Source organism: Ovis aries, chromosome 23 (assembly GCF_016772045.2).
Source record: "Ovis aries strain OAR_USU_Benz2616 breed Rambouillet chromosome 23, ARS-UI_Ramb_v3.0, whole genome shotgun sequence".
NCBI lineage: Eukaryota > Metazoa > Chordata > Mammalia > Artiodactyla > Bovidae > Ovis > Ovis aries.
The window spans coordinates 12886108-12898538 of record NC_056076.1 but is presented as its reverse complement, the minus strand read 5'-3'; the positions used below and the strand labels follow the sequence as shown (position 1 = coordinate 12898538).

At 34.8% G+C, this 12431-nt stretch overlaps 1 protein-coding gene across 1 annotated transcript; it reads right to left on the bottom strand.

Annotated features, from left to right (window-relative positions):
• Window positions 1-518: 518 nt before the first annotated feature.
• Window positions 519-10576, bottom strand: SYT4 (synaptotagmin 4). Its single transcript, XM_004020409.6, has 4 exons — window positions 10332-10576; window positions 6710-7524; window positions 4572-4692; window positions 519-3190 (listed from the first exon to the last, which is right to left on the bottom strand). Exons 1-4 carry the CDS (start codon window positions 10363-10365, stop codon window positions 2883-2885), a joined length of 1278 nt encoding a protein of 425 aa, XP_004020458.1. The 5' UTR covers window positions 10366-10576; the 3' UTR covers window positions 519-2882.
• Between the last annotated feature and the right edge of the window lie 1855 nt (window positions 10577-12431).

Below are 12431 nucleotides of genomic sequence, written 5' to 3'. Positions count from 1 at the left end.
ACCTCCTGGGAAGTGGTAAAGAGCACCACTTGGGAAGCCCCAAAACAAAACAGGTAATGAAAGAGACTAAAATGATAAATAAAATCATAAAAGACAGTAAAAGGAGGATTAAATTTTTTAATTGTGATAGAAAATGATGCAGGGAACAAAATATATTTAGAAATAGTTAAAGAATGTGGGCATGAACCATTTTAAGGATATAACAGAGCCAGTTTATAAGGATTCCTGGAGGAGATTGGCCTGCCATAGCGAGAAGAGTGAGGAATATGAGGAAATCTTTTCACATACCATCCATTTGAACTGGAGTCAACTGCCAAAGCTCGTTTAGCTTCAGGTTTTGCTCCTGTAGATGGATAATGGTATCTGTCCTGAATGAGTTTTATGAAGATTAACCAAAATACAGCAAGATATGTGGAGATCTTGGTGCCAAGTCATTATGTTCCTTAATCTGTGCCAGATGATCTGTTAGGGAAACTTGAGAATTTAGAAAGAAAGAAGAGAATCCACTGACAGAAAAGTTTGAGTTGAAATGTGTTGGGCAAAAGCAGGCATTTATTCATGTTTTATAAACATGATCTTACAAACATCATACAGAGCTGGCACAAAAGAACAGACACCATCTCTTACACCATGCTTCCTTCCAAACCACCTCGATTAAGTTACAACATCAGAACAAATCAGTTACTAAGTTACACAGTTCTTCAAACATAGACATCTCCCCACTAGAGTGGTTAGATTGGCTAATAGGACAAACAATTAATTTATATGTTTAATACAGTGCAGAATTTGTAACAGAATTCAAGATCACACTGATATTGTAATACCATATAAAACAGAATTTTCAGAAGATAATGCAATCACTGTGTCTGCCTGCTTCAATTCCGTTCTAGTTTTTCTTCTCTCTTTACTTAACAGTAACTACAAATAGTTTTAGTTGACTTTTCACAGTGAAAAACACTTTAAATTTTAAAAAGAAAACTATTTACAAGTTAGTTATTGTCATTTTGTAATTATCTGCCGTTGGCTTTATTGTCCCTCTTCCAACAACCATACTTTGCTTGGTACCATCATTAACTTCTGGCAACTGTGAAGGATACTTAGGGTTTACTTTTTTTACTGTTTCAGGGCTTCAAAATATATTATATTTCTTGGCCCATGGTACCAAATATACAAACATAAAAAGGCCATATGATTTACTCAAACCATATACTCACTACAATTCATTTCACAGAAATGCTGAGTGGACCAAGATGCTGTGACATGACTTTGTGATGGCATGAAAACAATGATTGGAGAATAATCTCATTTAATTCCAAAATCATCTTAAAGCACAAAAGAGAGGTTGATTTCAGGTTGATTTCAGATACAGAGTGTAAAACATTCCCTACTTTCAGCATAATCATAAAAAGTATGTATATGTTGTTTGGAAAATGTATTGTCATAGATGTTACAAACACTGTAATATTAAACACATTCTCAAAAACTGCTAGAGCACTGACACAAAACCTGGCTCAAAATGTAAATTTTTCAGTAGACTTCATTTCTAACTTGCATATTTAAAATTCAACTGTACCTGAGTTTCACTCTCACTTTTCTAAACACTCAAATACAGTGACATTGAACCTCAAGTAAATTCTTTCCAAATAATCACAGAGCCCTGGCACTGGAAAGCAGTACAAGATACAAGTTTATAAACTGGTCCACAGACAAGAGCTCAAGACAAATTAGCCTAGAAAAGATAGTGAAACATACTTTGCTGTGTTAATTTGGCAGCATAAATATGTTATATATGAACATATGCTAAGTGTATTAGGCTTGCCGTATGACTATTTTCTATAATTTGTTGGTTAAAGCAAAATTTTCTATCTAGCAATGACTGAAACTTTATGACTTTTTGTCTGCATTTCTTTTGAAATAGTAACTTAGTCCTCTCTGGGAGAGAACAAGCAAATGAAGACTTGGTCACCCATGACCTCTCTGTGTGCAAGGGATACACTTGAATGTACACTTAGAAACTAAACATATTTCCTCTAAGAAAATTGCATTTCTAACTGGATTTCTAGCTGAAGTTTATTTCTTCACTTATTAGCCAACTCAACAACTTCACAAAAACATATAGGGCTTTCTTAGGCCGCATTGAGTCTTGTCACAAGAAGAGAATAATGCAAGGCCATGGGTCTTATGTGAGATTATATTTTACATCTGACTCACATGTAATCACAGAGGGAGGAAATAATATTTTGGCTACAGTGTCCTCAACTCAGCCCTTTAATAAAATGATTTCTCATTTTGTTCACTGCTTTTTTTTTTTTTCAACAAACCTAAGTTACCTCTCTTATGATAAAGTTGTGCCAAATTATTACAAACCAAAGAACAGTAATCATATACTTTTATAATCAGGAAAACTACTTGTAAATGACATATCAATAATTAATAAAGCAATCTAGAATATTTCTTTAATATCTTTGGGTTTAAAGAAAAATTTACTTCTCCATTTGATGAACAATGGGTGAATTTTCATAAGAGAAGGCATGCTTTTCATTTCTAAATCCTAATAATCACATTGATTTTTAGTGATGTAGTCCAATGAGATCATCACCACATCCATAATTTGAGACTATAGAGCAGTATTCTTAAAATGTTCAAGTACTTTTATTTATATCACTGGTAACCTGCAGGGGAAATTGAATATCTTATGAAAATTTATCCAGATTCTCTAATAAAGAGGAAATGATCATGATACACATTTTCAGTTACTTTCTGCTAATTAAATCCATTTCTAACAACAACAAAAAGTTTGCACTCACGTGTCAGGGAAAAAAAGGAAAATTTCTCCTTGCCTAGTAAAAATCGTTAAGTTCCAATTCATCACGGCTAGGGTGCTAACCATCACAGAGCGCGTGCCACTTGGCGATTTGCCTTCTGGGATAGTCACAGATCTCCTTCCAGTGCTCTCCACCGGTTCCTTCTGCTGCTGCTCCCAGGACCAACCGCCCAATCACCTCATTTCGGGATCCCCTTTCAGAATCCAAAACCAGAAATTCAACACTTATCTCTTCTAGACCCTCACAAGGAATGTCAAAGACAAAGAGTTCATTGAACACTGCATTGGGGGTGCATTTCTTCACATGCGTCTTCTTTTTAGAGATTCTCTTTTTGGCATGGTACAGGTTCACTTTGACATAGGGATCTGCAAGGATACACAATAGACAATGTACTGGCAGAACATGGCAGGAACTCTGATCTCAAGATAACAGGGCCCTTAGATATTACTGCATACTGACAAAATGTGATCATAATGAAAATGAGTCACAATGAAGATAAAGTATGGACGAAGCTTGGCTTCTCTTTTGTCAACAAGTTGAAAATAAGTAAGAATGCAAAACATGAGAGATAACAGAGGATAGGAAAGAACTGTAATGGCAGGATGAAGAGATGACATAAAGGGGAAGAAAAGAGAACGTTCCAACAACACATTCTGATTACTAATAACTCATTCCCAAGAACGGAATAGAAGGGAAAAACATTACGCAGCATCTAACCTTACTGAGTTGTCTGACTTTGGGTAAGTCTCTCTACCTCTCTGCTTTCTCCTTTGAATGGGGCAATGTGCATTTAGAGTTCACAATGGCAATGCCTTTTTCAGTTTTAATTTTTCTGTGGTCCTTTAATCACCTGCTGTGTTTGTTTCCTGTTACCCTGTATTTATATTCCTGGTGTCGCATGTATCCTGTGGATTTTAAGATAATGCTACTTTGTCATATATTTAATTACATTATTTTGTCCTATTCTGGTTGCATGAATTCATTTTAGCTTCCTAACCTATATCTTTAAGATCATGTTTTCCGCTTCATTACTTAATTATAAAATTATGACTAATAATAGCTCTAGGTGATATTGAATGAAATATATATATTTCATTATACATATGAATGAGTATATATATGAATGAATTTTTATATATATGAATGAGATATATATATATATACAATATATATATATTACAATCCCCTTCAAGGTAACTATTATTATGTCCAGTTTGTATGGAGTTTAAGAAACATAACCAAGATTACTGTGCTAAGAAACAGAAGGGTTAGGGTTTGAACTCAGATCATTTTAACCTATAGGTCACATGTTCTTCTCATATGGCAAAGTTTGTGTGTGTGTGTGAAACCTTGTCACAAAACTAAAGGCTAATTCTTAAAATAGACTATAGATACATGATAAACTGAAGGAAAGATAATAAAAACAATAGAAGTGTAAGGGTAGGCAGGCCCATTTAAAATACTAAAATTAAGAACTTCTCCTATAAGATTTTTTCTCTTTATGCTTCAACTTTATTCAATCAGACATCTATCACATACAAACTGAGTCTTGTATTTTAGTTTTCTTCTTTTTGTTAATGGCATTGACTCACACTTTATTCCATAAAATGAGAAACAGAAGAACAATCACATCATTTGTAATTGTGAATAAAGGGTGAATAAAAATCATAGGCCAGTGTTGTTAACTGTTTTCCCCAATATATAGCTCATTTTTCATTGAGCCTATGTTTTTCAAAGCTTTCTTACCTGAAAGTCCAGACACATCAGATTTAGGCAGGTGCCGAGCTTTTAAAACAACCACAGTAAGAGTATTTGTGGTGGACTGATAGCAGAGAGAGATCAATAACTCACCCCGTCCAGAAGATTTCTAAAAAAAAGAGGTAAGATATAAAAATGTTTTTAGTATTCTTTAGTTTTGAAATATATACTTTTATCAACATTTAAAGTGGTATAATAGTACTGTTATTTAATGTAAATTTCCTTAGTTTACTTTAGTGTGCTAAAGAATCAGAGTAACTGAAAGTATGTATGCAGTGCCATCACCTCCTAAGAGCAACTATCTGCCATCTTGTGGACTTTTTAGGTATTGCAGAATGTCAAAATTCATAATGAGCCACACTCGGACACGACTGGGCGACTTCACTTTCATGCATTGGAGAAGGAAATGGCAACCCACTCCAGTGTTCTTGCCTGGAGAATCCCAGGGATGGGGGAGCCTGGTGGGCTGCCGTCTATGGGGTCGCACAGAGTCGGACAAGACTGAAGCGACTCAGCAGCAGCAGTATCACTAGAAACGTTTTTAAGGGGGATATTTAGAATATAGCTTACAGAGAGGTATTTTTAATTTTTGCCTTTTAATTAACTCTCCACTTTAATTAAGTTGTTAATGGTAATGAATATTATCTAATTATTTTAATATATCTGTATATGGGAAATTGATTCATGTTCAGTTTGATTTTATTTCAAATCCTTTAGAACAGACATTATTAAAATTCGAATACAGAAAACCTGAAATTTAGTCTGACACCCACCATTCTCTTCGCCCAGAGGGCTGATGGAATTAAAACACTCTTCCCCAACCCTACCCCAAATCTTTCTTTAATCCAAGGAATGAGCTAAATATTGGAGAGAATTGACTCGGAATTTTTAATGCTTTGTCTTTGAATAGTATCATAGAATTTATTTTTTACATAAGACTTAGATCTTGTTTTACTTTAACATTAGATACTATGACCAAGTACTCAAAGTACAAGTTCTAACTGAAAGTAACAAAAAGTAACTTGAGGTTTGATTATAGCTAAGAATGATGGCTGACTAGAGCTCCTAAAACTGCAATATATATTTATAAAAAGCTACTATGGGGTAACTGTGTGAATGAGCACCCCAAGAAAAAGAGTAGGAAACAAATCTTTATTCCCATTGTGCTACTAAGCAGCCTGGTGTATCAAACTACTTAATAATTCTAAATACTGACTCTCATTAATTTGAACAGACAAAGGTGAGGATGTGGTCCAAACAAACTTTATGGTATTCTATAAAATTATGCATTATAGACACCAGTTATTCTGAAACACCACAGCTGGGATCAAATCAGTTCCATATTTAAGGGAAAAATACAATCAAATTTGATTAATTGATGTCATCATTTTCTAATAATTCTAGAACTACAAAAGTAGTGTAACTACAAAGGCAGAATAACTCTTGTTATACAACACAAAGGTGAATATAATTCAATATAATGATGTACCTCTTCCTCAAGAAGCAATTCTATGAAAAGTCAATACAACTTCAAATACTCAGGATGAATTGATTTAATTTTCAATTTTAATTATGCTAAAGCTCAGACAGTAAAGCGTCTGCCTGGAATACGGGAGACCAGGGTTCAATCCCCGAGTCGGGAAGATCCCCTGGCGAAGGAAATGGCAACCGACTCCAGTACTCTTGCCTAGAAAATTCCATGGATAGAGGAGCCTGGTGGGCTACAGTCCATGGGGTTGCAGAGTCAAACCCGACTGAGCGACTTTACTCTTCACTGAACATTGATACATATTTTTTAACTTGTAATGAGCAAGAAATATTTGTCTGCATATTAGTGGCAGTCTTAGTCAAAATACTTGTGATATGAATTCATAAAAGTTATATCAATATTACTTAAATAAATCCATAAAGTGTCCCTATTTATTTTATATCATTGATATATTTTAAGCATTTCAGTAGTGGGTTAAATTTTCTTTCATCTATCTGTCTCCCTACTCCCATTTGATTATGATCAATAATAGTAAAACATGGCAAAGGAGATATGTATAAGACATCATTTTAATAAAAATCCCCTTGATACAGAAAAGATTATTTATAAATATGTTTAAAGACTAAAAATTAATTACCCTAACATTTCTCTTGGTAATCTCTCTGTTCATTAACATTTCTCCATTAGTTAATTCAATTCCTGCTAGAGGAATCAGGACTTCTCCAATGACATCATCTCTTGAAAACCTGTCAAAACTCAAGACTGTGAAGTGCAAGGCCAGCTCCTGGATCTGGGTGTAGGGTATCCCATAGAATGTGAAGGTCTCATCGAAAGCCGGGTCCAAGGTCTTTCTCAGAACTCTGGTTTTTACTTTATGCTTCTTTTCTGGAAGAATCATCATTTTGATGTACGGGTCAGAGGTCATTGACTGGTCATCCATGGCTGGCAAGCCACGGGCTTCCTTAATATTTACCACAAATGCTTTCTTTTCAAAGTTGTACTCTAAGGAGAAGAAGAGGGTTCCCAGCTTCTCCTGTTTCTCATCTGAAGTAAGAGAAGTGCTGGAATTTAAGCTATCGGGGGAAACTACCTCTTTTCCCCCTTCTGAAGAGAGTTTTGGGGTCATGCTGTCCAGGTCAGAAGGACTTCCAGCTTTGAGATTTGTTTTGGGAAAATTGCCATTTAGATCTCTCTTCTCAAGATCAAGATGCAATGAATTCTTTGGCACTGCTGATTTATTCTTTACTTCATTTTTCTCATCAGCTCCGAACTTCTTTTTGCTGTTCAGGCTTTCAGGGTAAATGTCAACTCCCTTTAGCACATGCACAAACTTATACGGAGGAGTCTTGCTAGGCTTGGATGACTTTCTCTGACAGCATATCCATGCAAACAGAGAGACTGTGAAGACCAGGCCAAACGCACTGAAGATCCCCACCACTGTGGGGATTTCATCTGAAAAATCAAATGACCAATAACATGCATTAAAGGAGCAGAGGTGGAAACACCCTATTTGAAAAGCATCCTAAAGCTGGCAATTGCTGTATGTTGCACAGATTGAATTGCTTTCCAGCTGTTCTGGTTGAATTATGCACCTATTTCATATAACTTTCAGGAAAACACTGAGATGTGACACATAGAGAATAAACAGAAAATCCTTCCTTATAGTAATTTTCAGAAATAAAATGAAAGGATGAACTTTAGTTGAGGCTAAGGATGGGAGAATACTAACTGATCATGACCTACCTTTATTTTCTCACTTAACATGAGACAAATAGAGTCAAATACATGAATCAGTACCCGTAATATTTTCATTGATATTTTGAGGCTTTCCAGAAGCATCAATTCTTACTATGTAATTCTAAGCCACATTCTTCAAATGCTGAGAGAAATGATGGAACATTATCTGCAATTATCACAAACATTAATAATTTCTACCTAAATTACAGTGAAATAAATGTACACATATTAGGCAGAAAAGAACAAAAAGGTGAACAACAGAATATTAATATTATACAACTTATAAGACTACAAACTCATATACCTACCCCAAATTCTTCAAATAAATACTGAATTATCCAAAGTATAAAATTAATTATCTAGATAGGATAAAACTCAAAGCATGATTATAGATGAATCATCATTCCTTAAAATGTAATGAAAAGAGTGAGTAGAAATAATTTAGAGTTAAATTTTATCCATAACTGATTTTTTTCCTAGCACATTTCCACATGGCAAATGATGATCAAATTGAAATTGGCATTCATTCCTTGAATGAGGGCACATTAATTACTGACATTATGTAGCATTGATTATTCATGAAACTTATCATGTTCCATATGTAAGCATATTCTCCAACAAATGATTAATATCACTGTGTAAGTAAAAGCAGTATTACTATATATGGATACAGTGAATTGAGTCAATGTTTAATACGATCAAAATTAATATAACTAATGTAATAATATCTGCCTTTGGCTCCATTTCATTCTATTTTTTAATCTCAAGTAGTGAATAATAAAGTTAAAAGTCCCAGTCAGGAAAAGGTTAAGGCTTGTTTAACTAATCCCTGAAAGAATAGTCTTTTGTTTTCCTGCTCCTCAATCCCTCAAACTTCTATTTAATAATCACAAAGCTGAACTCAAATAATATATAATTAGGAAATGACAACAGCAAAGATAACAAAGAAGATAAAACAGGAAACACATCAATAAAAACTATTCTGTAGTTTAATTATATCAATGAACTGAATTGTGTAGAGCTGAAAAATATACTTTGAATTCACGAGATAGAAAAAGCAGTGGATGCTACAGAAAGAAAATGAGGTGAGAGCCAAAGACCATTAGCTAAACTTACTATCAGCTTTTCAGTTTTTCCTTCTGTTTAAGTCTTTGTGGGGAGAAAAAGCAAACATACAAACAAAACACTTCTGGACTTTCTAATCATCCAAGTCTAGGGAGCAAAAGCAAAGTCAGGTACTATTTTTTATTCTTTAGTCAATGAAGAAAGAAAAAAAAATTTAAATGAATAGTAATTTTTTTTCTAAATAGACTTATGGCCCATACCAGAACATATTTTTAACTAGCAAAGCATCTGAAAATTTCTCAGTATTCAAATATTTCTGATTTTCAATCAGAAACTGGGAATACATATCATATTACAACAATATAAACTCAATCAGTCAAATGGTTACCTGTGAAAGAAATTCCTTCCTGAGTATGATATCACATATTGTCTCATTTAATATTAATGTCAAATGGCAAAATATTTAATATAATATATGAAGGTTCATCTACTCCCTATGTATTCTCTAATAATAAGATCCTAAACTTTTGAGAGCAAAGATCTGTCATTTCACTCAGTTTCATAACGAACTTCTATAAATTTCCTGATATTTCTGAGTATATGTAAAGCAAAACTCTAATCTCTTGCCTTTGTAATATAATGGAACCTAAAATAACACTTTTCTATTTGAAGAAATACCTCTGATATTTTCTCTTGTTCTTTTTTCACTAAAACAGAGAAGGAGAGTAAGGGTGTTAAGCATAGATATAAGAAAAGGGAAACTGAACTGGAAAATGTAAGTCTGAAGTATAGTTTCCAGTAGTTTTTTAGCTAACTGACCTGCAAATTTTCCCTTATCTCTCCTGCCTCTGGTTACCTCTGAAATAGAATGGGCTCAGCTAATTAATTTTGAATACTCTATTTAACCCTAGCATCATAGGATTCTGTCTTTCACTAGTAGCATATTTCAAGAATACAAGAAAAACAGCAGAGAAAAAAAACACCTTATGGTACATTCTGCACTAAAACATACATTCTAAATGCCCTAATAGTTAAGTTATTTTATATTGAGATCAAACCCTTATGTAATCACAGAACCATTTGGCTTCCCCTAATTAGTTAAATACAGGTTTTCATGCAAATAAAAATCACCTACAGAATTAATGAAACCAACAAGCAAAAAGATCTCTTTTCTTTACTTAGCACGTGCTGTAATTTACAGGGATACCTGGATGACTAGCAACTTCTTGGATGTAAAATCGCGCTAGCATAAAGCAATTTTAAGGAGAAAAATAATCAAGAGAGAAACCACAGCGATAAGCCACTATTGCCGTTTTACAATTCTCATGTTCCTTTCAGTTTACCTGGGGAATCTATAATCAATATCCCACGGAAACCACACACACACACACAGACACACACACACACCCAGCGTATTTAAGGAACAATCGCAGTTGTAAGTTGAGTAACTTGCTTACCAAATTCTTCCCGGCTGGCAGAGATCGGAGCCATTTTTTGTTGCGTATTCTGTCCGAGGTGCTGAACGGAAACCCTCTGGCTTGGTTCACTTGCCTCGATCTAAAGGGTCAGGGGCTTTTCCTAGTGCTGTAAACAACAGTGCAAAGCTCAGGGGACCTAAGCCGGGAGTGGGGAAGAGGCAGCGAGGGAGGTCCACTCGCCCTCACACGGTGATTTTCCAGCCCTGTTCCTGTTTTGGCTCGTTAGAGAAGCTTGTCTCCGAGACTCTAGACGTGGCTGAAACACGAATTGACGCAATCCTGACGCTACAGGGTTGAAATCAGCACCTCCCTCCTCTCTCCAAGCCACTCCTCTCCCCCTTCATTCTTTCTTCCTCCCTTCTCTCCTGGGATTTCAGCACACATTCATCAATTATTTTAACTGTTGGACTACTGGAGATTAGTTTGCTGTTCTGTAGGGGCTCAGAGACGCATAGAGACGAGTCCTGAAACTCATCAATGTCAATTCCTAACGTAAAAAAATCTCCTGATCATCTAGATCAGTGAAAAAATATGTCTGTGTTATCAGAATAATATAACTTACAGAAGCGATTTGAGGGAAGAGTAAGAAGAGAAATTTCTACATCAATGATCCCTTGTAAAATGAAAATCTATACTTTCTTGCTATTTAAATTTTTCTTTGATATATTACACCTATATTAGAAAATTTACTGCACATTGATTCATTTGAAATAAATTTTCCTATCATTATCACTTATTTTCTAATAAATTATTAGTCTAAACATTTTGATGATTCTGTTGCTCAATGTTTCTCTTAGCTCTCTTCCTTTAATATTTGACTTTTGACCAGCTAAATTACTTAGGAACATATGGGAATAATCTCTTCTGTAGTCAGATTCACTCTGTTATGACTTTTGCATGTATTGAGATTGTTTTGGAAATGATATTTCTGGTTAAAATCTCTGACTTCTAACAGGTTTATTCAAAATAGTTACAAGAATAACATCACAATCTAAAATGACATCAATAATTATTGGTTATTTTCAAAGGAAAACATATTACTTTTCTACACTACTGATATCCCCAGAGTTGAGGAACTTGGAAAATACGTTGTTAGATTCTGATTAATTTTAATCTGAAGAGTGTGCCTTTTTAAAGCAAATGTTAACAATTTTCCAAAGAAGATAACTCAGGCTGTAACTTCAACTGTCAACTATTGCTCCACAGGGAATTCCTCTGCTCTGGAACTCAGTGAAAAAATGACATTCAGTGTGTTCTGGGATGGGGGAGGAGTGAGTATCAGGTGGGTCTCAGAAAGCTACTGTAAAATGACAGGTTCCTGCGTACTGGCAAGCAGCTGGCTCTGAACGTCAGGACTGTGTCTGGGGAGAAATTGGCTCAGTCCTTTTGCATCATGGAAAATTTTATAAACCTAAGTCCCTCTTCTTTCCTTTTCTACTCACTCCCACATACTTGGCATTTTAACATTCTCCTAACAGATTTTTTTTCTTTACTTTATATCTTCTTCCTATGAAAACATACAAGCTAATTTACTGTATTCAATTTTTCCATTATCCTGTGTTTTCTGGCCTCATTGTTCCATGTCATTCAGATGACTTGCTTCCTTGATTTTGCATGCAACTGGTGAGACTGTCCTTATGAATAAATATCCATTAGATAGATGAAAGAGTGAGTAGCATTTATTTGTGATACATTTACCGTATGAGGTTTATTAAAATATGTTTTCTACCTAAGTTATTAATAGCAAATGGTTATACTCACTTGTAAACATGAGTACTTTATGTATGTGTCTGACACAAATTAATATCTATGTAATTTTACCTTCTGGTGGTAAAATGCTATCATCTAAAACCTGTCTAGATTGTTCAAACTCTCCTTAAATGACCCCTGCTGCTGCTTCTGCTAAGTCGCTTCAGTCATGTCCGACTCTGTGCAAACCCATAGATGGCAGCCCACCAGGCTCCACCGTCCGAACTCTCTTTAAACAGAACCCCACCCTACCCTGGGTTGTCTCATTTCTGATTACACATTGTGATAAAATTACATCTTGCCCAGAGCTAATGCTATTTTGAATGTAGT